Source organism: Gallus gallus, chromosome 2 (genome assembly GCF_016699485.2).
Source record: "Gallus gallus isolate bGalGal1 chromosome 2, bGalGal1.mat.broiler.GRCg7b, whole genome shotgun sequence".
Taxonomy (NCBI): Eukaryota; Metazoa; Chordata; class Aves; order Galliformes; family Phasianidae; genus Gallus; species Gallus gallus.
The window spans coordinates 12996239-13020808 of record NC_052533.1 but is presented as its reverse complement, the minus strand read 5'-3'; the positions used below and the strand labels follow the sequence as shown (position 1 = coordinate 13020808).

The window sequence follows — 24570 nt, the reverse complement described above, 5'->3', positions numbered from 1 at the left end:
TTCACACTTAAATGGATTAAAAGGCACTGTAGTGAATCTATGCTAGTATTTCTCCCATTTACCTTGTCTAATGACACTATAAGCTATGTGTGCTATTTCTGAACACCCATGCACAACTCTGAACTACTACACTGGACGGCAACCTGCTGCGCTGTATGAAGATCAATTCAAAAACCATTTCTTTAAAGCATAAATCTAATTTCAAAAACCCAGATCTTAGTGCCATAAATACAGAATAAATGTTTAGTACCCTTTGTTGTTTATTGTCTTTTATTTGCCCTCAGCAAAATCGACATAACAACTTATCACCACTTTACGATGCATTCCCTAGTTAACCACAGGAAGTTTACCATACCCCCCAGAGTACATATGACTGTGATGCTACATAAGAAAATAGAGCCAGAAACAACCCGAGTCAAAGAGAAGCCAAACCATCCATACAGTGAAGAACTGGAAGAAGACAGAAAACAGAAGAAAAGAGCTCTACTCAAAGGCTTTTTCCTTTTTAAATTAACTCTTGATCTGTGGATTTACAGTGGTGATAAAATATCAAAAAAAAACTACAAAAATATTGATATAATCTTTCTATCAATCCATATGCACTCAAAAAACAGCAAAATAGAGCACCTGAAGCTAGTATTTATCCTGTCAATGACTAATTGAAGGCATAGACATGAGGAAGCTCTTTTTTGCAGCAGATATTCAATTGCGTTCACACTCTTAATGCACTTATTTCAATTATCTGCAGTGGTAGACTTAGTTTAAAATATTCTATTTTACTTATCTGAGAGTGAATGGTCACCATGTTATCCCTCATGAACAACACAAGGACAAACAGCAAAACTAATTGAGGCAGGGAAAATACCAGTTGATAAACTAAACTATATGAGTTAGGAGGGAAAGGAAGAAAAATGCTTCATGGGCTTATGTGAAAACAACACAGATATCCATCCATGGATTATTTCTACCCAATTCATCATGAAAGAAAACATTTTTCAATTACCAACCAGTCTGCTATATTCTTTCCCAGTAACAGGGTGGTTTCACAATCCATTGAACCATATCTTCAATATTTACAATCATCATTCCTATCTGTGAACTTTGCAAGTTAAATTCCCTCAAACATCTGTTTATTTTCTCTTGTAGTATCTTCCTCCCTTGTGAGATTAGGAGAAACAGACGAGGCCTTCAGGCAGTAAAAATGTAAGAAGTTAGCCTAACCTCAAGGAAACGAGCTGTGCACTTAACTATAGGTCATTTTTTTTTACACTCACATCAAACATAACATACCTGTCACTCATTTTTACATAAATGATTTCTTATGACAGATATACTTAGAAGGTTATTCAACACCTGAGCACATGTTATTTTTACTCTTCCCAGCCTGAATATTTAAAGACATTAATGTTATATTCATTTCTAGAATGACGAGAGACACATCATATAACTTTATTTTTTTTTTTATTTGACAAGCAGCAGTATCATGTTCATCTTTTTTTTTTTCTCTTTAATGTAGATACAATTATTAGGTTATCTGTCATATTACAATATTTAGGTTTTCTTTTTTTTTTTTTTTTTAACTTTGTCTTAAGATACATTAAAAAACATCAACTGCAAACGTGAAAGGGGAGGAAAAAAAAAAAAGCATGGTACCCAACCAAATTTCCACATCTCAGCAATACTTCACTCATTCTTTTAGTAAAGTTTTAAGAAATGTCATAATGACATGAGCTTGAAATATCTATAGGCATTTTCATTGACGCTCATGACATGGCACTGGTGATGTTGTAAACAGCAGAAAAACGGGGGCTGCCAAGTGACCAATTATGGAGGCACAGGCCTGCCTCTTCCCACAGGAACACACCAAACAGTGACAGCAATGATCTCCTTACAATCATACCTGCAGGATAGCAACATCATGCTACATAACTGTATTCATCTGCAGAGGCCTGGCTTCGCTCTATGTACTGTTTGTCTATCAGAACTTCAATACACTTCTTAATCATGCTGATACTAGGGTTAAACCTAGCTCTTGATTGGCTAATTACCTGCAAAAGAAAGACATATTTTATATGTTATTTTTATTTACAACAGTTATTAATGCTACAAAAAACAAACAAACAAACAAAACCCACAAAAGCTCACTAAGTGCTCTCAGGCAAAATTCAGTTTACTTTTAAATACAGAATTATATAAAGCAAAGACAGTTAATTTACAACAGCCAAAGCATCCCTGTACATTAGTGTCAGAACACTTAAACTGACTGTTTAACTCATTGGTTCAGTTTGACTGCATATTAACAGATTTTTTTTCAGTTCTCTTGCTTGATTAATTTGTCCTGGGAGAAGTGAATATTCAACTTAAAATTAATCTAACATAAATGTATTTCTTCACTCTTATTACTATAGCACAGTTTAAGCAAAGTGAAAGCTTTATAAAATCAGCTGTTTCTTTTATGCGAGGTTTTCCCAGACTGAGAACCTTTTGTTTCTGTTTATATAGTTCAGCTGTTTTGGAATATGTAACTTATGGATCTCCAACCTTCCTTCAAGTTACAGTAGGCTTATTTGGAAAACAAAGACCTAAGAATGTGCTTATTTTAGTTTTTGTAACAGTTTATACAATTATAAATGATTAAATTTCACTTGATTTTATTTTCCAAAACTACTTCTAAAGTTCAACCCAATTTTCCTCATCATCACTTTGTTATCATAAAGGTATGGAGAAGACACTTCCACTTAATAGAATTCTGTGTTTTCTTTAGAACATTATAGTCACTGTTAATGTTATAACATTATAGTCACTGACATGCAAGCTGATAAAAGTAGCAAATTCCCAAAAAATCTGACTAGAATGTTGTAGTAAGAGCTTATTCATTTTTTAATAATGCAGTTTAAATGCATTAAAAATGCAACTTATCCTACTGAAGCCACATTTGAAAAATAAAATTTTCAAGGATCTGGAGTATTCTGAGGACCCTGAGTATTTTCTTGGACACCTCAACCTGCAGTTTGTTAGAATTAAAGCTAACAATCAAGGCTGTTAGCTCTGATTTGTTCAGAATTTTTCAGTCCAATCTCTACCAAAAATATAATGTTGCTCTTGTATCACAGGAAAAAAACCCAAACATTAATGAGGCAAGAAAATATTAACTATTCATAGTAGACAGACTTCCATTCAAAAGACTCATTCTTACCGCTCAGGAAGTCAGACTAAAAATTCTAAGTGAATTTGTTATTAATAAATACATAAACGTTATGATAAATGTAACAAGAAGTGAGTGTGTACATTACTATAATTAGTAAAAATGTCACAAAAGAATGTGTTAAAAAATAAAAAGGCTCTTGATAGTTAATAAACACTTCACACAAGGCTAGCTGGAAAAACAAGGAAGCGGAGCAGTCAAATTATGCATACTCTAAATGTTCAATAGAAGTTTCCACAAAGCTCTAATGAGAAAGCTAAGCATGTTCAACCCAAAACCACTTGGCAATCTAGGCTTATTCATACACCATAAAGCAAAAGAAGTTACCGAGCTCAATGGAGATGTAACTAAGTAAAATTTTCACCTAACATGAAATTTTCATCTTTATATTTACAACCTGGTGACAGTTTCAGAAGTGCCCAAGAGTCCATCAGTATCTCAGACTGTACAATAGAAACTTAACAAATTTTAAAGAATCTAGCTCGTGCCCCAGTAACAGTTCAACTGAAGTAGATAAAAGACTGGCACAGACTAATTCAGACAGCTAAAAATGTGGAAAAATTAACTCTAAGGGATTTTTGTACAGTTTCACCTTATTGCTTGAGATTGCACGGTTGCTTATCTAAATCTACAGTGATTCTCCATGCTACACAGCAACATAGATAATAATTATTTAGAAGTCTAACCATCAGTTTTAAACGTTCTAATTAACCCAGAATGTAAGTTATATTCAAAACTGAGAACTATGGACTAGATGAGTATGATTTTCAGGTGTCATAAATTTAGTTAAAAGCTAAGGCAAAAAATATAACTCAGGTTGATGCAGCTGGTGATAGATAAATGGAGTGTCAACTTTATTCTCTACTGTTTTTTAAGCTAACTAGCAGTCAAAATATCCACTTTTATTGGAAAACCTGAAAAAGCTCCTGATGTTAACAGACTGTAGTATTCTGCAAGAGTACTGCATGAGCAAAATGCATCTGAGGCACATCAGTGCCTCCTCGATCAGTCAAAGAGGGAAAAAAACAAACAGGAGTTTTTGTTTCTAAGCTGTCAAAATATGTAACCTCTTCCATCATTAAAACTGGTTTCAAGTCTCTTGAATATTTTCTAAGAAGTTGAGAATACAGGGAAAAATGTATTTTCAAAGATAAAACAGGGCTTGCCTACCATTTTCTAGCTTTAAGAGAAAAATCTTAAGAGTATTTCATCATAATCGCATGAGTTTAAGTAACAAAAGATCAAATAACCAAGGATTTTGAGAAGTAGTCAGGACCTATGCTTCCTCATCTTTTAGATGTTCAAAATCAGACATCTAAAAGAAAGCTTGCTTTCAGGGCATCTGTGTAGAAGCACTACTTCAAAATCAAAACCTTTCAGATGTTTCACATTACCAGTCAGCATGGACTTACAAGCTCTATTCAGCTGCTTATTTCACTTAGGAAATTAAAATTAATTGGTAGGTGTGGTAACTATTTCCTTCATTACCACAGGATAGAAAGCATACAGATCTTAAAGTGACTGAATGCCTCTCCACCTCCATGCTCAAAATGGTCCAATAAAGCAGGAAACCCTCTCCTACCAGTCTGCTCTAAGGCTATCCAGCAAAGCTCAGGAGACACAAGAATGTCTTGGAAGGCTGAGAAAACCAAAACTAGGAACTGGTTGGTATGAGCAAAGGTTAGGTCAGAACAAGAAATGCAATCAGGCAGGCAACTACCACAGATAGAAAAGTGGGAGAAAAATGAAAGACAAAACACCTTTTTCCCAGACAGCTCATGACAGTTCACAGATCACTAATCTAGAATATAAAAAATCTACACAATTGTAGTACCTAAGATAAAAAGGAGATTAAGAGCATGGCTACATACTCACACAACTTTTAAAATGTAAGCCATGAATTAGAACAAAATCCAAATTTACAATTAGAGTGCAAAATTGCCTAAGTGCTTCTGTGGAAATTTCATGTCTAAAATATCCATACTCAGGTGTCTTCGATTGAACCTACAGTTCTAACAGTGATTCTTACAGGATACAACATCTGCAGGCATAGAGGCAGCCAACAGGAAAGAACAAGCACAGAGATGCTTAATACTTTAGTGCTAAGACATATTTATAGGATTGAATGATCACAGGTAAGTACTATGTTTCAATGTAGACTTTCACTAGTGAATTTCACTGCAGTAGTAGTACTGACATGGGAATTTTGCAGTTGGATGTTTTACCTACTTATCCTAAAGATTTTCACCAAATCATGAAGATTTTCATGAAATCTTAGGAAGAGGATGTTATCTTACCTCCTGAATAAGAGCATTATGCCGCAACACTTTCCGTGCTTTCATGATACGGACTATAGCAGCTTGAAGATACATTTTTCTATCTTCATCTACAGCACTTCTGGTCTGCTCCATCTCCTGCAATTGAGGAAGAAAAGTAATGCTTTAAATATAGTAAGATGAATAATTATATCATAAAAGTATCTCGAATCTCATCATCTTACTTTATTGAAAGTGATCAATTAATACAACAATCTAGGTAAAGTTCAATTTCACAAAATGTGCTTCTGTAAATCAAAACTACCAGATTTCATGCAAGTCAGCAGGTGGGTAGGAAGAAGATATCCAAAGCAGTGCCTTTGTTAGGGAGAAAAGCAGGCAAAATTTACAATAAGTTATTGAGTTTAGCAGTATGTATATCTATTGCACAGAAGACTGTGCCCTAAGAGATACAGAAGGAACCTGGATTATCAGCATTGGAGCTGATTTTAGTTGACGGAAAACACAAAACCATAGGAAAACAGTTTGATTGGTTCTGCTGTTTCTGAAATAAGTTGCCAACAACAACCAACAAAAGTCTCATTATATACGGTAAAACGCCAATTCCATTTCCTACAGGAGAAATAGCTCTTGTTATCTTTTTCTTATTATTCCCTATCCTACCTTTTGCTACCTATATTTTAAGTACCAAAAAAATTGCAGCACTTCAGCTGCAAATTTAAACAATGTCTTTACAGTGATGTAAAGCCTATATCTGCTTGCACCAAACTATTATAATCAATTCAATTTTAGAAAATCAAGCTTCCTAAGCTGTTCAGCTTACAAACATCAAAGAATACTTACCTGTGGTGTGTCTTTCTGCATCGATGTTGTAATTTTAAATTTTGTTCGTTTACTGCTGAAGTTCATATTTAATGAAAATGTAGACTCCGCCTCTACATCCTCCTGCAATAAAGAATCTTTTTTAAAAAGAAAATAGAAACGGAGACAAAAAAGAATAAGCAGCAAGGATTTGCTGGAATAAGTTTTCTTAAAAAAAAATTCCATGTAGAAGCTTGAATACATACAAGTAATTACAGCACATTTGCAGTTGAAAATGTTGAAGAGCCGCTTGAACCAGGTCAGTTTTTTAAGCTACAGTTTAACTAGCATAGAAATGCAGTCTATTTTATAAAACACTATTAAGAAATCTGACAAACATGAGTATTGTTAGTAAGTCTCTATTATGGATAGAACAGAATAGTTCCAATTGGAAGTGGCCTACAAAGCTCACTGAATCCAACTGACAGACTACTTCAGTGTGACAGACCAACAGTTAAAACATATCATTAAGAGTATTATCCAAATGTCTCTTAAACACAGACAGGCACAGGGCAGCTCTAGGAGGCTTGTTCCAGTGTCTAACATCATCTTGGTAAAGAAGTCTTTCCTAATATCTGGTCTGAGCCTTAGGAAGAACCACTTTAGTGAGAAGCAATTAAAACAGTTTCAGTTTTAATACTTGAACAGCTGTTTTACTTTTTTTTGCAAACACTCTCCTTTTAAATACAATTTTGTCCCTGCGAAGAAAGTAGGATTTGCATTTATTCATGGCAGAACATCAAGAGAGCAAGTGTCACTCATAAACATTACTAAAGTTGGCTTTCTATAAAGAAAAAAATCTAAACATTTTACTGTGTTGTAGAAGAAACAGTTGATGGACTGCAACTACTGCAGTTCCATAATGATGTGTAATTTCTCTTTTTTTCCTCAGCTGAATCTCTTTTTTTTTCCCCCACACAGACCTAAGTCCATTTCTTTCAATGAATGGTAACTGCTCCCAGCAGTCCCAACACCTTTACATTCACCTACCAGGACAACCTGACAGACCTTTGCAATTTCCAGGCAAGAGTTTGTACAAGTATTACCAATCACCAGCAGAAGAAAGTTACTGGGCTTCTTAGACTTCACAATCTTGCCAAACTATGCTTGACTCAAGTGCAAACACTGTACGAGACTTAGTCAATATTTATCTAAAAATACACCCAAAATGAATATTTTTAATTGTATACTCTGTTTTCTTTATTAGAATACAATATCCAGACAACATATAGAAAATTTAACATGAAAGGGCAAAGATCAAAAGCTTTAAAAATATAAGCTGTAATTAAAGTTTAGCACTGCTGTGCTGTCATGGTTGAATATAAACTAAGACAATTTACTTGCATTGTGCATGAACTCAAAAAGAATGATTTTAATGAACCAATAAAGATTTTGTCAGAAGTTTCTTTCAAAAGCAAACTATAACATATATAACACATTGTACTTTGCTGTGTAGCTCAGCTACAGGCAGAAATAAGTATATTTAATTTCACTGCTTAAGCCACTGGCTTATTCAATACTTAAGCTGATAGACTATATACAGATCAGCTCTCAAATTGCTGGATGGAGCACAAAAGAAACAGAATTAGCAGATATGTTTGAATACAATGGCCTGTAAGTTAAAGAACCAGAAAGTGCCATGGTAAACATTAAAAGGTGAAAGGGTTAGAAAGCTATACCATTCCATCTTCAATAACATGTTCATAAAGAAACTAGTAAAGCCATATACAATAGACATAAATAAATGTAAATCCTTTAAATAGTGGGCAACTTTCTAAGATTACAAAAAATCTCACTGTTTTCTGTAATAGCTCCCAGTGATATATTTCACTCATGGTTTAAAAAACATCTTCCCAGCCACTGTTCCAACCTGAGCTCATTTCTAGATATTCGAAGCATGTCCTATGCTTCAGCCAAGCATCAGATCTTCCTTGTGATCTCACTTTCCATTTTCTAATATTTTCCTGGTTAAAAAAAAAGCAGCTGTCAGAGCAGCTTTGGATTTATTCTTGTAAGCCATGTGAGCAGCTTATCAGTTTCTTCTGCTTGATACTGTCTGAATAATTCAGGCTTTCTGGGCTAGCTGGAAGTGCATGCTAATGTTTGTATTGTATACACAGGTACATCTACAGTGTTTCACACATGACAAACTTCTGTGCCCTTTGCTGTATGGGAAAAGAAGGTAAACGATATATTACTCCAATAGTACTGGAACTCCATGAAACACATGGAATGATAAGAGTTTGGCAAAACGCAGCAAAATCCTCTCATACAAGCCCTCCTTATTCTCTGTCCTCCTTCTCCTGTAAAGTGTCAGCAAGGGAGAATATGGCTGCTGTTACTTTCGGTCTGTTAATGCCACAGGTTTATTTTCAGGATTACTTTACGACTCATTGGTGTACCAGTCAGGCTCCTTCCTATGGTCCTACAACTTTTAAAGACATGTATTTAAAGGGTATTCTCATCCAACAGTAGTGAGCCAAAAGCCACATGGATGAAATTCAAGAGAAACAATAAACAGTTCTCACATTATTACCTTTGTAGCAGACTCTGCTGTTAGAGGCAAAAGAACAAACAGAATTAAAGAATCACAGAATTGCAGGGGTTGGAAGTCCCATCCCCCTGCTAAAGCACATTCCCTACAACAGGTCGCATAAGTGGGCGTCCAGAAGGGTCACAACCTCACAAACACAGTCTAATTTCTTCCTGTCTCTTTATAAATACAGATTTACAATTGTTCACAAGATCAGTAAGACAGTTCAAAACAAATTCTTCTGTATTAGAAAGACCTCAACAAACAGTAGAAACACAACACTGAGAACACTAAACATTTTTATATCATTACTGCATACCTTGTCTGAGTCATGGTTGATCATTTTAACGTCGAGTAAGGATTTGATGGTTTTTGTCAGTTCCTTTTCATTCATTTGTGTACTGTCTTGAAGCTCCTTATAACTGACAGTTTCACTGTTGTTGAAGGCAAGCAACACTGCCATTTGGTATGTTGTGACCATGGCTACATAAGGTTTGCACAAATAATTCATTTTTACTTCACCTATAATGATACAAGCAATATTTTGTAAACTGGCTGAATGCAATGAAATATCATCTGAAACATAGCTCATATAGTTCTTACGCACATGCAATTCCAGACTTGCAATTCACATCTCCATATGGCATGGGAATACAAAAATTGATGTTTTAATTTTACATAAATAGGAGATAGGTTGCAAAAAATGAATTCTGATTAATAACAAATACTACAACAATAGTGTTTTTAGGAGAACACAAGAAAAGAGATGAATCTGAATAACATAATATAATTTATAGTAATAAAACAAGGAAATTCCAAACAGCCTCAATGGTTTGCAATGTGCAAGCTTCAATTAGTAACAGCTTACACAGAATCATGGAATAGTCATTACTGGAAAGTCGTTCCAAGTGAAGATTTAAAAACAAAATAAAAGACTTGTCTTTAAAAAAAAATCACAATATCGTCATTTTCTTTAGAAGTCAATGAAGCACGCCCATTATATATGTATAACTTGAGTTTTCCCTGTATTTAATAAATCACAGACAACATAGGCAAGTTTACAAAACATAAACTTGGGGAATACTAAGCAGCAAATATTAATTACTTCACAACATAAATTACTTCATGATGCAAAAACAGTCAACTGACTTAAGATGCAGCATAATGTTCTACTTCCAATGTGTATCATCATTTGAAAAAGACATCCAACAATTGTCAGTTGTATAGAGCATGTTCAGCAAAGCACTTATTTTTACCTGTACAAAGATAATGTAACCAAGTAAGCTTCCTTCCACTAAAATGCTGACTGTAGAATAATTCAAACTGAAAAATAAAATGACCTTCAATTAATCACACATATAAACTTATATATTTTATTATTATCATCACACCACCACTCCAGTGAAGAAACACTGGTTTCATGTTCAACACACTGGATTCATCATTGGTGATGAGTCTATCATTGCAACTTCCTTTGGAAGACAGGCAATGACAGAGCATCATTTACCAAACTACTTGAACAAATTAACATACCGCTTGATGACTAAATAGGAAAGATTGTTGAGACATTCATACTCTCAAATCCTAAAACACTGTAGCTAAAAAGTAGTGTTCTGAAGTATTAACTCTGCTGAATCCAACAGAACTCTTCGGAGTTTCTAACAATCAATCTCATATTTTCTTATTCTGTTTGTTCCAATTCCATATGAAAACATATACTTTGTGGCTTTGATTTCCAATTTCACTGAGTTTTTTATCAAAAACTATAAACTTTTATTTAACAGGTATTTCCACCATTCAGCTTCACAACAACTCTCAAGTTGAATCTCGCCTTACATTCCTCTGCAAATTTTTAGGGGATAATTTCAAAAAAGCAAGCTTGAAAGCAAGTATAACATTAGTCACTCTTCCAATTTGAGTTTCAGGCTAGATAAAACTACCCAGATGGCAAACATCTCTAAATCAAAATATAACTAAGAGTTCTTGAATTTCTGCAGTCAATCATGCAAAACTTTGAAAGCTACCAAAACCATTTTCCATAAGGAAGCACACATTCATGACTTACGAAATATCATTTCAAAGTTATATTGATGGCAAAAATTGATGAAAATTGAAGCATCCCCTACTATGAGAATTATCAACGTTAACTTTAAAGAAATATGCAAAGTAAAGAGCAAGTAAAGAGTAGCCATGAATTACAAACAAAATGAAACAGCTCAGGCTTTTCTCTGTTAAAATGATCTTGGTGGGGTTTTTTGTTTGTTTGTTTGTTTTCAGTGTTCTTTTACATTTCCACATGTTTACAAGAAGCCTCCTACTAACCTACCATCTGTACACTTTTTTCCAGTTCCTGAGGAATTGCAAATGTAGAAGAAGGAGCCTGAGTTAGAGGCCATGCACCTGCCTAAGGGTATCAGGAAAAATAAAAGTATTAACATTTTCATACTGTGTATACTTTAATAAAAAAATGTAACGCTACTGACCAGATTTACAGTGCATACTGTCATTAGACAATCAACTTAGACAAAAAGTTTTACCGCTCCTTTTTTAGTAGTCATTACACATCCCCCATTAAGATCTTAATTCAAGTTAAAAACACATGGCATTTTACATCACTACTGGTTAGTATACTAACAAGTTAATTTTAAAAAGACAAACTATGAAAACAAAGTATTCCACACTGATCACAACGTGTCATACAAGAAGTATTTCTAGTTAGAAAAATATTTCACTTATTATCAAAACATACAAATGAAATACAAATAACTCAACAGTAATAAACATACATTAGTACCTGTAGAACATATATCTGAAAGCTAATCCCCAAATCTATAATTGTGTCCTGGTTTTTGATAAAGTTGTTGAATTTATTGTTGAGATCAGCACTAACACTCATGTCTGTATACATTCGATGAAGCTTGCTGGTAAATTCATAACCACAGGCTTGCTGTGAAAAAGATATTGTTAACAAGTTTTATTGTGAAACAACATTTATTATACAAATAATGCGCATTCATACATTTACTACTCTAATATGAAAATCTATTTGGCAGAAGTGTTAAAGTATTTAACAATAGTTATAACAAGCATTACAGGAGAAAATTATGAAACTTATCTTAATTCCACTTTCTATTCATTAATTTGTATAAACAACTTTATTTTTATAAAACTAAAAGATAAAGCTGGTTTATAATAGGCTGCTTGGTGCTTTTCCAACATAAATATGAGGTATTTAAACACGCTTCATAAAGGTATCTCAAAATTTTTAAAACAATGAAACACCTCAAACATATGAGGGATACTTCACGATGTAATGAAGTTTTCCTTTCAATTACTGGAAATGTAATCTACTGATTGCTAAGTTATCTCTGGCACCCTCTGCTGCTTCCTCCTAACATTACATACTCTTACACTTTTTTATTTTGCATTATAACAGTGCTTACATTACCTTTAGTTTATTAATCATGGCTTCTTCAGAGTCCATTGACATAGATAAACCATGAATTAATCTTTTTGCCAACATTCTGGCATAGAACTGTATGGAAAAAAGAAACTGTTATGAGGATTCTTAAAAGCATTGCCACATTCTTCACATATTGTTTAAATTTCAATATCGAGAGTTACCTTTTGGAATACATCTTTGTCATCAATGTACTTGAAAACAGTAATGAAACTTGTAAGTTTGTCTTCTACTTCATTCTCTGTCATTCCTTTCGCTGACTTCTTCAATAAGTTGTCACAGTACTTGGCCAGCTCAAGTTAAAAAAAAGAGAAAACAAACCCAAACCTACTCGTCAAGCTTGAGAAAATACATATGCCAACATACTCTTAAACTCTACATGAAAGTAAACTCTACATGAAAGTAATTCCATAGTCTACTACACAAGCTGTACTCGTGTAAAAGATAGAAACTAGATCCACCAAAACCACAAACTCTATGCAAATATTTTAACAGAACCACTTTTTTTTGCATACCCCCAAAATGTGTATGTGTGTGTGGGTTAAGTAATCACTACTGAGATACTTACATGAGGATAATTTTGTAAGAGAAATAAATATACATGTGACGATCCCGAATGCCGACTCATCTGACCATTATAAAGTATTACTACATTCTACAGTAATACTAATCACTTACCAACTCAGGTGCTTTGCAGATTGACTTGGGCTCCCTGTAGTTAACAACTGATGTCAGAGCCTAGATGTGAATTTAGACAAAAGAAAAAAATAGAAATGATTTGAAACTTACTACATTGAAATCTTTAAAAAAGCAAAAAATGCTCAGGTAAACAACATTCCCCAATTCCAATTATTCACAATTATTATTATAAAGAAGAGCTGACAAACAAGTTTTCTGTACAAAGCCTCAACATTCCAGTATTTGACAAGGTCCCAAGAATGCCAATGACATAAGAATGAATTATTTAATTACAAATACAAAAATCTGAAGCTTAGAGCTCTATTTTGTAATGATACTGGAGACAACATCAGCGATTTTGATATTGATAATGGATAACTGGCAACACATTAAGATCTTAAATATCTATTGTAATAAAGGATAGTGAAGTAAAGAATTGAAGTACTTCAGGAAAAACTACATTGCCTATCTGCCAGTATAAGTAGTCGTTAATCTCATACTATTCCACCTTCTGGTAAACGATTAATTGTAATTGAGATGCATGAGAGTACTGGAACAAGCATGTTTAAAAATACTACGTAATTAATTTCTCAATAGCACAGATACAGATGGTTACCTTTCAATTCAATAGTTTACATATTCATCACTATGTCTTTCCAAACTAACCTTGGCTGAAATTCATCCAAAGCTTTGAATAAGACTCTTAACTATAAATTCCAGCTAACGTAAAAAGAATACCACAAAACAGTAATGAAATGTATGTACTCTGTAGCTTAAAATTATAGATAGGAAATTAATAAGTTCACTCTCCAGGAAAAGGATAAAATGATGTTTCCAGTACAGACTGGAAAATTAGATGGATTAGATAATGTGTTCCTCTTTGAGAAGGAACCATCCAATCTCACAAGAACTTGCAATATTTTGCAGAATCAAACTGTTACAGAAATTATAACAATTAGTAGTGCTATCTTTAATATCTTCATAGCTACGCATTTCACAAGGAAGTGCTGCAAGTCTCTCTCCCTAATCATGCTTATTTAACTTCAACTGTAGTTGTCTCTTCGACAACTGTTGTCAGCAACAGAAGTAATAACAGTTTTTAGATAATCTTTGCAGTCAGCTTGCACAAAGTGTCCAGAGGAACACAAGAACGATCCGAGGAATGGAACATCTCTCCTATGAGGACAGGCTGAAAGAACTGGGACAGCCTGGAGAAGAGAAGGCTCTGAGGTGACCTGATAGCGGCCTTTCAGTATCTAAAGAAGAGCTACAGGAAAGAAGGGGACAGACATTTTAGCAGGGTCTGTTGTGACAGAACAAGGAGAAATGCTTTCAAGCTTAAAGAGAGTGGATTTTGGTCAGATATAAGGAAAAAGTCTTCTACAGTGAGGGTGGTGAGGCACTGGAAAAGGCTGTCTAGAGATGTAGTGGATGCCCTGTCCCTGGAGACATTCAAGATCAGGCTGGACAAGGCCCTGAGTAACTTGATCAAGCTGTGAATGTCCCTGTTCATTGCAGGGGAGTTGGATTAGATGACCTTTAAAGGTCCCTTCTAACTCCAAGGATTCTATGATTCTATCTAAACAAAGCTACTCTTCAACACTATCAGCATTCAGAATCTAACCATTAAGGAAACAAATTCAAATACAGATTTTATGTCAGAATTATCACAGAATCATTGAGGTGGGAAGGGACCTCTGGAGGTCATCTGGCCCTCCACAGTCATCACTCATCACTCCTCCTCAGTCAGAGCCACCTACAGACAGGTTGCCCAGGCCGACATCCAGGCAACTTTTCAGAATCATTCTAAGCAGGAGATCCCACAACCTCTGCAAGCAAACCGTGCCAGTGTTCCATTACCTGCGCAGTACAGAAGTACTTCTTGTTGTTTACACAGAACCTCCTGTGTTCCAGTTTGTGCCCATTGCCTCATTTTCTGGCACTGGGCACTACTGAAAAGAGCCTGACTATATCTTCATTGGCATCCTCCTCTCAGGTATTTATAGACATTGATAAGATTCCCCTGGGCCTCCCCTCCTCCAGGTTGAACAGTCCCAGCTCCCTCAGCCTCTCTTCAGAGAAGACAAATCCCACTCCCTTTACCATCCTGAAAGAGTCCACTGTGTGGAAGACCATGTCTCTCCTGTACTAGGAGGCCCAGAACTGGGCACAGTACTCCAGGTGCAGACTCACCAATGCTGACTAGAAAATCTTTCGCTGAGCTGCCAAACATCTCCCAAACCACAGTTTATCTATTTTCTGCACTTAAATTTATATTAAATGGGTCAGCTCCATTTTTGTGTTCTGCTTTTTGATGAAAACGTCTTCAGTAAAATTTCAGTAAAGTGTTAAGTATTAATCTGGTTTTCTTTGTACCTGTATTTTTCCCTAACGCTGAAAGTTCTTCTACTGTATTTCAATTCCCAACTAGAAAAACTACATGAGAACGCTATCAGTAAACATGCATTAGTGCCCTGAAGAATTCTGGTGAGCCTGGAACAAGGTTCCACATTTTGTTTTTCAATTTTTCTTTAGATTTTGTAAGTAAAAGTTACCTTGTCAAGGGCGCTCATAAAGTGTTGATCACCATTCAAAACTGTGTTGATGAGCTGAACAAATTTACTATGTACTTCCAAAACCGACTCCACAAACTGAGTTGGCATCTAAAAAAAAAGCAAGATAATAGAGAAAGCCAGTTATTAAGAAAAGGAATATTTTCTATACACAAACATAGTTATAGCTACACTGGTTGTACTGTTTTTTTTTTTTTTAACTATTCTTTCTGATAAAAGTTAAAATCACTGATAATAAAGTCTCTGAGTGGATTGCTTCTGCAGTGTCATACTCTTGCACTAACGTGCTTGAGCATGTTTTGAAAATAAAAATTACATAGCTATATTTCCAGTCAATAATATATTTGAGAGTGTATACAGCTCTTATGCTCTCTAATCTTTTCCATAATATTCTCATATCCTCTATCAGCATTTTGAAAATTGCTAAGACATAAATACAGGAATTGATTGAAACAGCTGCTGGAGTTAGTGAAATATTTCTTCTCCTGCATACAGATCCTGGAGATAGAAAGCAGGATGAAACCTTTGAACCTTCTTAACCATAACAGTTACCAATCAAATTTAGTGTATCACATTTCAGCAAAAACATTTTGTATGGAAAAAACTAATGTGAATTCAAGGAGTCCCTACGCAAACAATATAGCAGGCTGCAGTATAAGACTGTGCAATGCACTCATATCATTTAAGTGCATTCTCAGGTGACACATCAAAAAATGTTTTGATGCCAAAGCACAAAGCGAAACTAAGGATTTCACATTTTGCTTTTAGCAACGTAACACTGTGAATGCTCATCACTCTCTTGGATCTGTATTCATTTCGCTGTGTAGACAGTATTCATTTGAAAGAATATGCTCAGTAAATTTAATTTCTTGAAAGCAAAAAAGCTACTAAATACTCCAGTACATTTTCAGTAGGTACACAAGTTACAAAGAGTAAGTAGACTCCTGTGGAGTTAACAAAAGGTAATTTACAACAGCTACTATCTATGTATTTTTATATACAGAAACTGAGCAGCCAAAGTCGTTATTCTTTACAGATGTAGACATCAAAATGTATAAATGTACAAATATAATGCCACATGGAAGCTTTTTTTCCATAAACAGTAATACTGGAGGAACAACAATTTAATTGCATAATTTAAATACACATGAATTGAAAAAAAAATTTAACAGAAACACTTTGGTAGAGCAATTAAGCTATACTATTTTCAAAATTCACATGCAAACATGAAACTACAAAACTACTTGTGAGAAACACCACACCAAAATCAGGACAGGATGTCAAGTTTTTACAAATAACACACGATTAAACTAAGTGGTATTGATGGTCACTATCATACCAGATCAACAAATGCCACTGACTTAGTGAAACTTGGGCAAAAAAGAAATACGTACAACAAAAGGACCTACTTGCCATAACAGCACTAAACAAGGAATAATGAAAAGTATCTATTTGTAGTTGCTTCTGGTTAGATCACAACAATCAACTCTCAGGATAGATATGTGTTGCACAGCTAGGATTGCTGATTAGAAAGTACAATTTATCCATAACGTTCCAAACCAATTTCATATAGACAAAATTAAAGAACATAATAGACTAAAAAGAAAAAGGGTAAACATTTCATTAGGAATGTTAATCAAATAGGTGATTTCAGCTGCCTAAGAAAACTCACATTTTCCTGAGAAAGATTGCTGGTTGCTCTAAGGCCCTCATCATGGATATGGTTTTGTAGTTCCTGAATCATATGAGGTAAACCACTTGACACAGCACGAAGTAGAGTATACATATTTGCCATGTCTGTAACAGAGATACATTTTTTGAATATGTTTAGAAACACTAAAAATCAACATTTAATATAGAATCATAATTTCACACAACTTTCAAACACTGAAACAAGACCATTTTGAAAAAAAGAAAAGAAACAACATACACTGAATCACTGACAAAAGAAAAAAAGGAAAGCGTAGGGCTGATATCAGTATTTACTGCCACTGGGGCTCCCTTACTCTTCCAATACTACTTATCTAGGACAGACTCCAAGAGGAGAGGTAGTCTGGGAAGGAAAAGTACTATGCTAGTTTATTTTTAGTCCCTTGCTTCTCTAAATCTCCCCTAGCAGCAGCTGACTAAGACTAGTTTTGATGTCTTCTTGACTTTACGTTTTCCTCCAAAGGTGGCTTGAATTTTTTCACTGGTTAGAAAAGATGAAAAATAAGCAACTGCTATTTTTATTAGTTTTATGAGAAAAAAAAAAAAGTCTGATCAATTGTGCATAACTGTCTGGAATCTGAACACTATTACTACACACATGTTCAATTTAACAGTGAAAAATAATTTGTTTCAGATAATAGCTACCATCCTTCGTGCAAGAATAGCTATTCCTTCAAGGCCAGAAGGCATGTAGTCAACAGGAAATGTATTTTTTATTTTAGTTAGGAGGGAATACAACTGTAAGAACATCTGCTTCTGTAAAAAGGATTTGGGAGGAGAGGTCATAAAAGATTCAAGACAATAAAAAGTGGCTATTAAAAGAAGCCAAGATTTACAGTCCTGACCTGCCCAGTAAAGATGAAGAAAACTGTAAAGACAGAGCCATTGGTTTACAAATGAAAACACAAGCATAAAATACGATCCATTCTACATAAAACTTTAGCGTATTTTTAAACTGAATAAGACAAGGAAAGGAGAAGAGTATTGGCCAAAAGAAGGCCTGTTAGCAGGCAAGTGGAAAAAGAAGGTTTTGACTGTATCTTTGGAAGAATGATAATGAATTAAACAGTAAAAGATAAATAGCATTTGGAATTTAATTGAGTTTTCTAGATAAGTAATGTATATTATTTGAAAATGCTCACATTAATCAAAGGTCACTGAATAAAGCTAATTGCAAATGCTAAATGAATAAAACAACAACCACTCCATGCTTTTTGAGATCAGTGAATCTTACCATTTCTCTTCTCTTGTCTGATAATATTGTGACATTCTGCATGTAGAAACTGCAAGTGATCAGCTACCATTCTCTGCTGGCATTCGTGAATCACTTTACCATATGAGCTGGGATGCAAGTATTTCCGACACCGCATTTCTTCATCTTTTAATCTACCTAAAACCTACAAATAAGTTTTCAAGCTGAGAGCAGATGAAATACTAACAAACAGTGTAGAACCATGAACAGTATAAATATGTAGAATAAGAGCCACAAATAACAGAAGGTAAAAAATACTTGCCCAGGATGCTGAAAAATTAAATTTGTTCTTTTGGAACAGGAAGTTACCGAATCACTATGAACTTCTACTTGGAATTCTGACTAGGGTCAGATGCTACTAGAAGTCTAATAATTGAAGTCTTAGCCTGGTCCTGAATCTCATCTCAGGTGTTCAAGTGTTAGCTCGTGCTCCTTACAATTACCAGCAATCTCATAGCCTTCTCAACTCCTTCGTCTTCTTATCGAGAGCACCACTGCACTGAGGACTGACTCTTAGTCTTGTATTAATTTCCTCCTTCTCAACAAAGTACAAGTTACAAGTAATCTAACTACAAACTGACTACATAGACCACAGTGCAAAATATAACAAAACCGACTTTGGAATACGCAATTTTAGAAAATGCTCTGTAAGTAATTACTGTAAAATCTTCCTTAACCCTTATACTGCTAAAACTCTTACCTTATGCTACTACAGACAAAACTAAAAGAAAGGAATTGAGGAAATAATAATGACCACTTGATGGTGTTTATTTTAAATATCTATATGTATTTATTTTTACCTTTCATGCAACTGATTTATTATTTGTTATAAACTATTTTGAAGCTAGCTATTCATAGGCAAAGTTTGTAGTCTATCCTTAAATAAACCATGTCATCAAAATTATCTCAAACTGCAAGAAAGCACATAAGAAAGAACAAATATAGGAAAATAACAGGGAAAACATGAATCAATAATCTTAGATTTTAATAATTGCATGTGTACAGAAGAAATCTCTTACCTTCTCCATGTACTGTGAGCAATTTGACTCTTGTAATAAATTTGAAGCTTCTTGTTTATAATACTCCCCTGTTTCATTCAGAAAAGGACACTCAAAAATTTCCTGATAAAACTAAAAGGGAGATTTTTTTTAAAGGGCAAATAATGGCAAATAATGCATATGCTACGTTAATATTCACAATGAACAACATAAATCAGAAATGCGTATCTACCTTTAGGGGCAATTTTTTCTTATACTGTTCAACATGAACAAAGGAGTTAATAACCCCATGGATTACTTTCTGGTTTGGGTCTTCTCCACAGCGATCACTGAAATAAGCAAAACAAACATTCATGAGAATGCAATTATCTAGCATAATTAATTGGATAGCAAAATGAAGTAACTTAGCATTGGACAGAAATATTTTCCAGTAAATTCCTCTGCTTAAATAGAAGAATAAATACATAAATAAATAAAGATTATCTTTAAGTAATTAAAACACTCTTCCTTCTCTCTTATATAAGTTGAGATGGCAATTCATAAACCTTTACATTCCCACCCCTGCCAAAGAAAATCATTTTTGCCAAGCATAATACATTATTTTCTGAATATCTACTACTCAATCAACATGCAGATATCAAATAGAACAATGTACTTGGCATGACTTTTAACCATACATTGGAAAAGGAAACCTTACATTTTCTGGTCAATTTCTTAGCTTCGAATGACCCAATTCAAATGAAAAAAATGTTTTCTTTAGTTCCATTCAGTTGAAAACAAAAGTCATTTTAAAAGTTTTTTGCATACTCATGTCAATATTCACCCTATTACAAAGACTGGAAATAACAGACCCTCTCATAACAACAGAGGTGTTCTTGAAACATGAACTGTACTAAAAAAAGACCACCTTTCACATACACCTGACAAAGAAATAAAAAATATTGCTTAACTTCCACTGGTAAATAGGATTAAAACATTACTTTTTTCAAAGTATACATAAATGTCAGTAGTTGTAATTTCATTTTTTTAAGTATATATAAAAATATATATATATACATATTTATGTGTCATTTCCAATGTTCCTTTACTAGGTTTGGTTTCCTGATGGCAGAGGTGGCAGCATGTCACAGAAGGGAAGAAGTTTAACACTAGATCATGACCTGGAACTAGTTACACCCAGGAGGAGTCCACCAGCAGGGTTAGCTACAGGATGCATCAATTCTGAATACAACAAAATATCAGTAAGTACAGGAAGCTACAAAATTAGGAGTTCAGCATATTAGAAAGTTGGGCTTTGTCAAGAGATGGTCCAACATGCCTCTAGCATGCAGGGTTCTGGACCTGAAAAGATGGATGCAAGGATTCCAGGCCACTCCTAAAGTGTGTTGAGCACAGCTCTCCTGAAAAAGGCTTGGGTTACTGGTGGATGGCATGAGATAGCAACATGCCCTCACAGCCCAGAAAGCAAACTGTATCCATCAAAAAAATCATGGCCAGCAGGTCAAAGGAGGTGATCCTGCTCCTCTGCTCTGCACTGGTGAGACCTCACATGGAGTAGTGCATCGGGATGTGGAGTCCTCAGTACAGGAGAGACACAGACCTGTTGGAGCATATCCAGAGAAGGATCACAAATATGATCCAAGGGATGGAATATCTCTCCAATGAGAGAGGCTGAGAGAGCTGGGACTGTTCAGTCTGGAGAAGAGAAGGTGATCTGATAGCAGTCTTTCAGTATCTACAGAGAGGCTGTAAGGAACAGAGGGACAGACTCTTCAGCAGGGTCTGTTGTGAAAGGGAAACGGTTTCACACTAAAAATGGGCATATTTAGATTGAATATAAGGAAAAAGTTTTTTATATTAAAGGTAGTGAAGCACTGCTACAGGTTGCTTTGAGACGTGGTGCATGTCCCACCCTTGAAGACATTCAGTGTCAGGCTGGATCAGGCCCTGGGCATCCTGATCTAGCTGCAGATGTCCCTGTTTGTTGCAGGGGAGTTGGACTAGACCTTTGAAGGACCCTTCCAACTCAAACAATTCTATGATTGTGTAACTTCCTAGTCCAGGTTGTGGAGCCAGTGAAGAGAGGTGTGCTGCTGGACCTTGTATTTCACCAGTAACGAAGGACTGGCTGCAGATGTGAAGGCTGAGGGCAACCTTCGCTGCAGCAACCATGAGATAGTGGAGTTCAGGATCTTGCATGGATGAAATGGCAATAAATAGGATTGCAACCCCGGACTTCAGGAGAGCCAAACTCCGACCTCTTCAAGGACCTACTTGAAAATATCCCATGGGTTACAAAACTGGAAAGTAAGGGGGGCCAAGAGAGTTGGTTGACATTTAAGCACCACTTCTTCCAAGCTCAAAATCAGTGCATCCCTCAGAGTAAGAAACCAGGCAAAGGTAGCAGGAGATCTGCATGGATGAACAAGAAGCTAATGGACAAACTTAAAGGGAAGAAGAAAGTTTATGTAATGTGGAAAAAGGGCCTGGCTAATTGGAAGGAATATAGAAACACTGTCAGGCCATGCAGGGACACAACAAGGAAGACTAAGGCCCACTTGGAATTAAATCTGATGACAGAGGTCAACAACAACAACAAGGGCTTCTTCTAGTATATCAGTAGTTATAGGAAAACTAGCAAAAATGTGGGCCCACTGCTGAATGAGGTGGGTGCCCTGGTAGTGGAGGACAGCGAGAAGGCAGATAATAGACGCCTTCTTTGCCTCAGAATTTACTGCTAAGACTGTCCCTTGGGAATCCCAGACCCTGGAGGTAAGGGAGAGAGTCTGAGAAAGAAAGGCTTCCCCTTGGTTGAGGAGAATCTGCTCAAGGACCATTCTGGCAAACTTGATGCACATAAATCCATGGGCCCTAATGGGATGCACCCATGAGGGCTGAGGGAGCTGGCAAAAGTGACTACCAAACTACTGTCTATTGTCTATGAAAGGTCATGGAGAACAAGAGAAATGTCTGAAGACTGGAGAATAGTCAATGCCACTCAGCCTTTGAAAAGCAGGAAAGAGGACTTGTGAAACTACAGAACCACTCAGTCTCACCTCTGACCCTGAGAAGGTGAGGGAACCAGTTATTCTGGATGTTATCTCCAAGAAGGTGAAAGAAAAGGTTATCAGGAGTAGTCAACATGGATTCACCAAGGGGAAATCATGCTTGACCAATCTGGTAGCCTTCTATGATGTCATGACCAGCTGCATAGATGAGGAAAGAGCAGTGAATGCTGTCCACCTTGACTTCAGCAGGGCTTTTGACACCGTCTCCCATAACATCCTTGTAGGTGAGCTTAGGAAATGAGGCACTGATTAGTGGACAGTGAGGTGGATTGAGAACTGGTTGACCGGCAGAGCTTAGAGGGCTGTGATCAGCAGCACAGAATCTAGCTGAAGGCCTGTAGTTAGTGGTGCTCCCCAGACATCAGTCCTGAGTCCAGTCCTGTTTAGCATATTCATCAATTACCTGCGCAAAGGGTCAGACTGCACCCTCACCAAGTTTGCTGATGATACAAAGCTGGGAGCAGTGGCTGACACAGCAAAAGCCTATGCTGCCATTCAACAAAACCTAGACAGGCTGGAGAGTAGGGCAGAAGGAACCTTAGAAGGTTCAATGAGAGTAAGTGTAGAGCTCTACACCTAGGAGGAAGAACTGCATCAGTACAGGCTGGGGGCTGACCTGCAACAAAGGATCTCTGGAGAAAAGGATCTGTGGACAACAGATGACCATAAGCCAGCAGCAAGGCCTGGCAGCCAAGAAGGCCAATGGTATCCTGAGGGATGTATTAAAAAGACTATGGCTAGCAGGACAAGGGGAAAGTGATGCTCAGCCTCTACTGAGCCCTGGTAAGGCCACATCTAGAGTACCATGTCCAGTTCTGGGCTCCCCAGCTCAAGAAAGACAAGGAGTTGAGCAGGGTAAACAAAGAGGTTTAGGGGCCTGGAACATCTCTCTTATGAGGAAAGGCTGGTATAGTTTAGCCTGGAGAGGAAAAGATAGGACCTCATCACCATTTAGAAAAATCTAAAGTGAAGGAGTTAAATGGATGGGGCCAGGCTCTTCTCAGTAGTGCCCACAAACAGGACAAGGAGCAATGGTCACAAACTGGAACACACACAAAGTTCTATCTGAATATGAAAGAACTTCTTTGAGTGTGACAGAGCACTGAAACAAGCTGCCCAGAGAGGCTGTGGAATCTGCTCCTCTAGAGATACTCAAAACATGCCTGGATGCTGTGCAACCTATTCTAGGGAACCTCCTTTAGAAGGGGTTTAGTCTAGATGATGGTGCCATTCTGCCATTCCGTGATACGGGCAACAAACACAAGAAATGTTACTGTAACAGTGGAAGAGCCAGTTCCCCCTATGCTTAATTTATTTCACAAACCTTAGCCCGTGCAGATGCCCAAGGAGATGGGGCAGCAAAGGTCAAGATGAGGAACTTGAATGGTCCATGTATAATTTGGACAAAGTTTAAAAAGTACAGGAGGAAGACACAGCTTCATGCTCAAAGTGAAAGAAAGAAGACAGATGTTAGAAGCAGAGGCCATACAGTATGCTGACAGCAGTGGAAAATGAATACAACAGGGAACTGGTCTTTCTTGGGAATAGCTGGAACTGAAGTCTGCTTCTGAGTGAGGAGGACACAGTCACTAATCAAACAAAAAATTTAGAGCAGAATTCTTACAATCAGGAAAATTACACTCTGCTCAATTCACCTGATTTCAAAGCTTGCAAATTTTTACATTTTTAATAGCTTAACTAAGATCAAATTTTCCAGCAATAAAAAGTAGAACAATTGCCAAAAAGTATTTAACAGATAACCATGCTCCCAATTCTTTTTTCCTTTAACACTCAGAGCATTTTAAGAAATTTAACATAGGTTTCCTCAATGTGTGAGCACTAAACATTTGCAGTAAAGTTGTCACAACATTTATTGACAGAACTGTTTTGAACTTCATCGTGACCATATCTGAAAAGCCACACAGTTTCCAAGATAAGCATATGTCTCTCATCTAT

General features: G+C 36.0%; 1 protein-coding gene across 8 annotated transcripts in view; it reads right to left on the bottom strand.

The window, feature by feature from the left end:
* Nucleotides 1-1444: 1444 nt before the first annotated feature.
* The window catches only part of CUL2 (cullin 2), a 46040-nt gene continuing 22914 nt past the window's right edge, over nucleotides 1445-24570 (bottom strand). For 6 of the 8 annotated variants that reach the window (XM_015281337.4, XM_040680323.2, XM_046921735.1 and 3 more), the window contains 15 exons: nucleotides 19779-19875; nucleotides 19568-19678; nucleotides 18531-18693; nucleotides 17259-17383; nucleotides 15569-15676; nucleotides 13014-13073; nucleotides 12500-12628; nucleotides 12324-12410; nucleotides 11670-11822; nucleotides 11202-11279; nucleotides 10132-10198; nucleotides 9195-9397; nucleotides 6325-6426; nucleotides 5503-5619; nucleotides 1445-2048 (listed from right to left, as the gene is read on the bottom strand). In XM_015281337.4, coding sequence (XP_015136823.1) covers nucleotides 1917-2048; nucleotides 5503-5619; nucleotides 6325-6426; nucleotides 9195-9397; nucleotides 10132-10198; nucleotides 11202-11279; nucleotides 11670-11822; nucleotides 12324-12410; nucleotides 12500-12628; nucleotides 13014-13073; nucleotides 15569-15676; nucleotides 17259-17383; nucleotides 18531-18693; nucleotides 19568-19678; nucleotides 19779-19875 — 1732 coding nt within the window. In that variant the 3' untranslated portion in view covers nucleotides 1445-1916. The remainder of the gene's footprint in view (nucleotides 2049-5502; nucleotides 5620-6324; nucleotides 6427-9194; nucleotides 9398-10131; nucleotides 10199-11201; nucleotides 11280-11669; nucleotides 11823-12323; nucleotides 12411-12499; nucleotides 12629-13013; nucleotides 13074-15568; nucleotides 15677-17258; nucleotides 17384-18530; nucleotides 18694-19567; nucleotides 19679-19778; nucleotides 19876-24570) is intronic. The other 2 variants (XM_046921738.1, XM_046921748.1) reach the window with 1 other exon arrangement.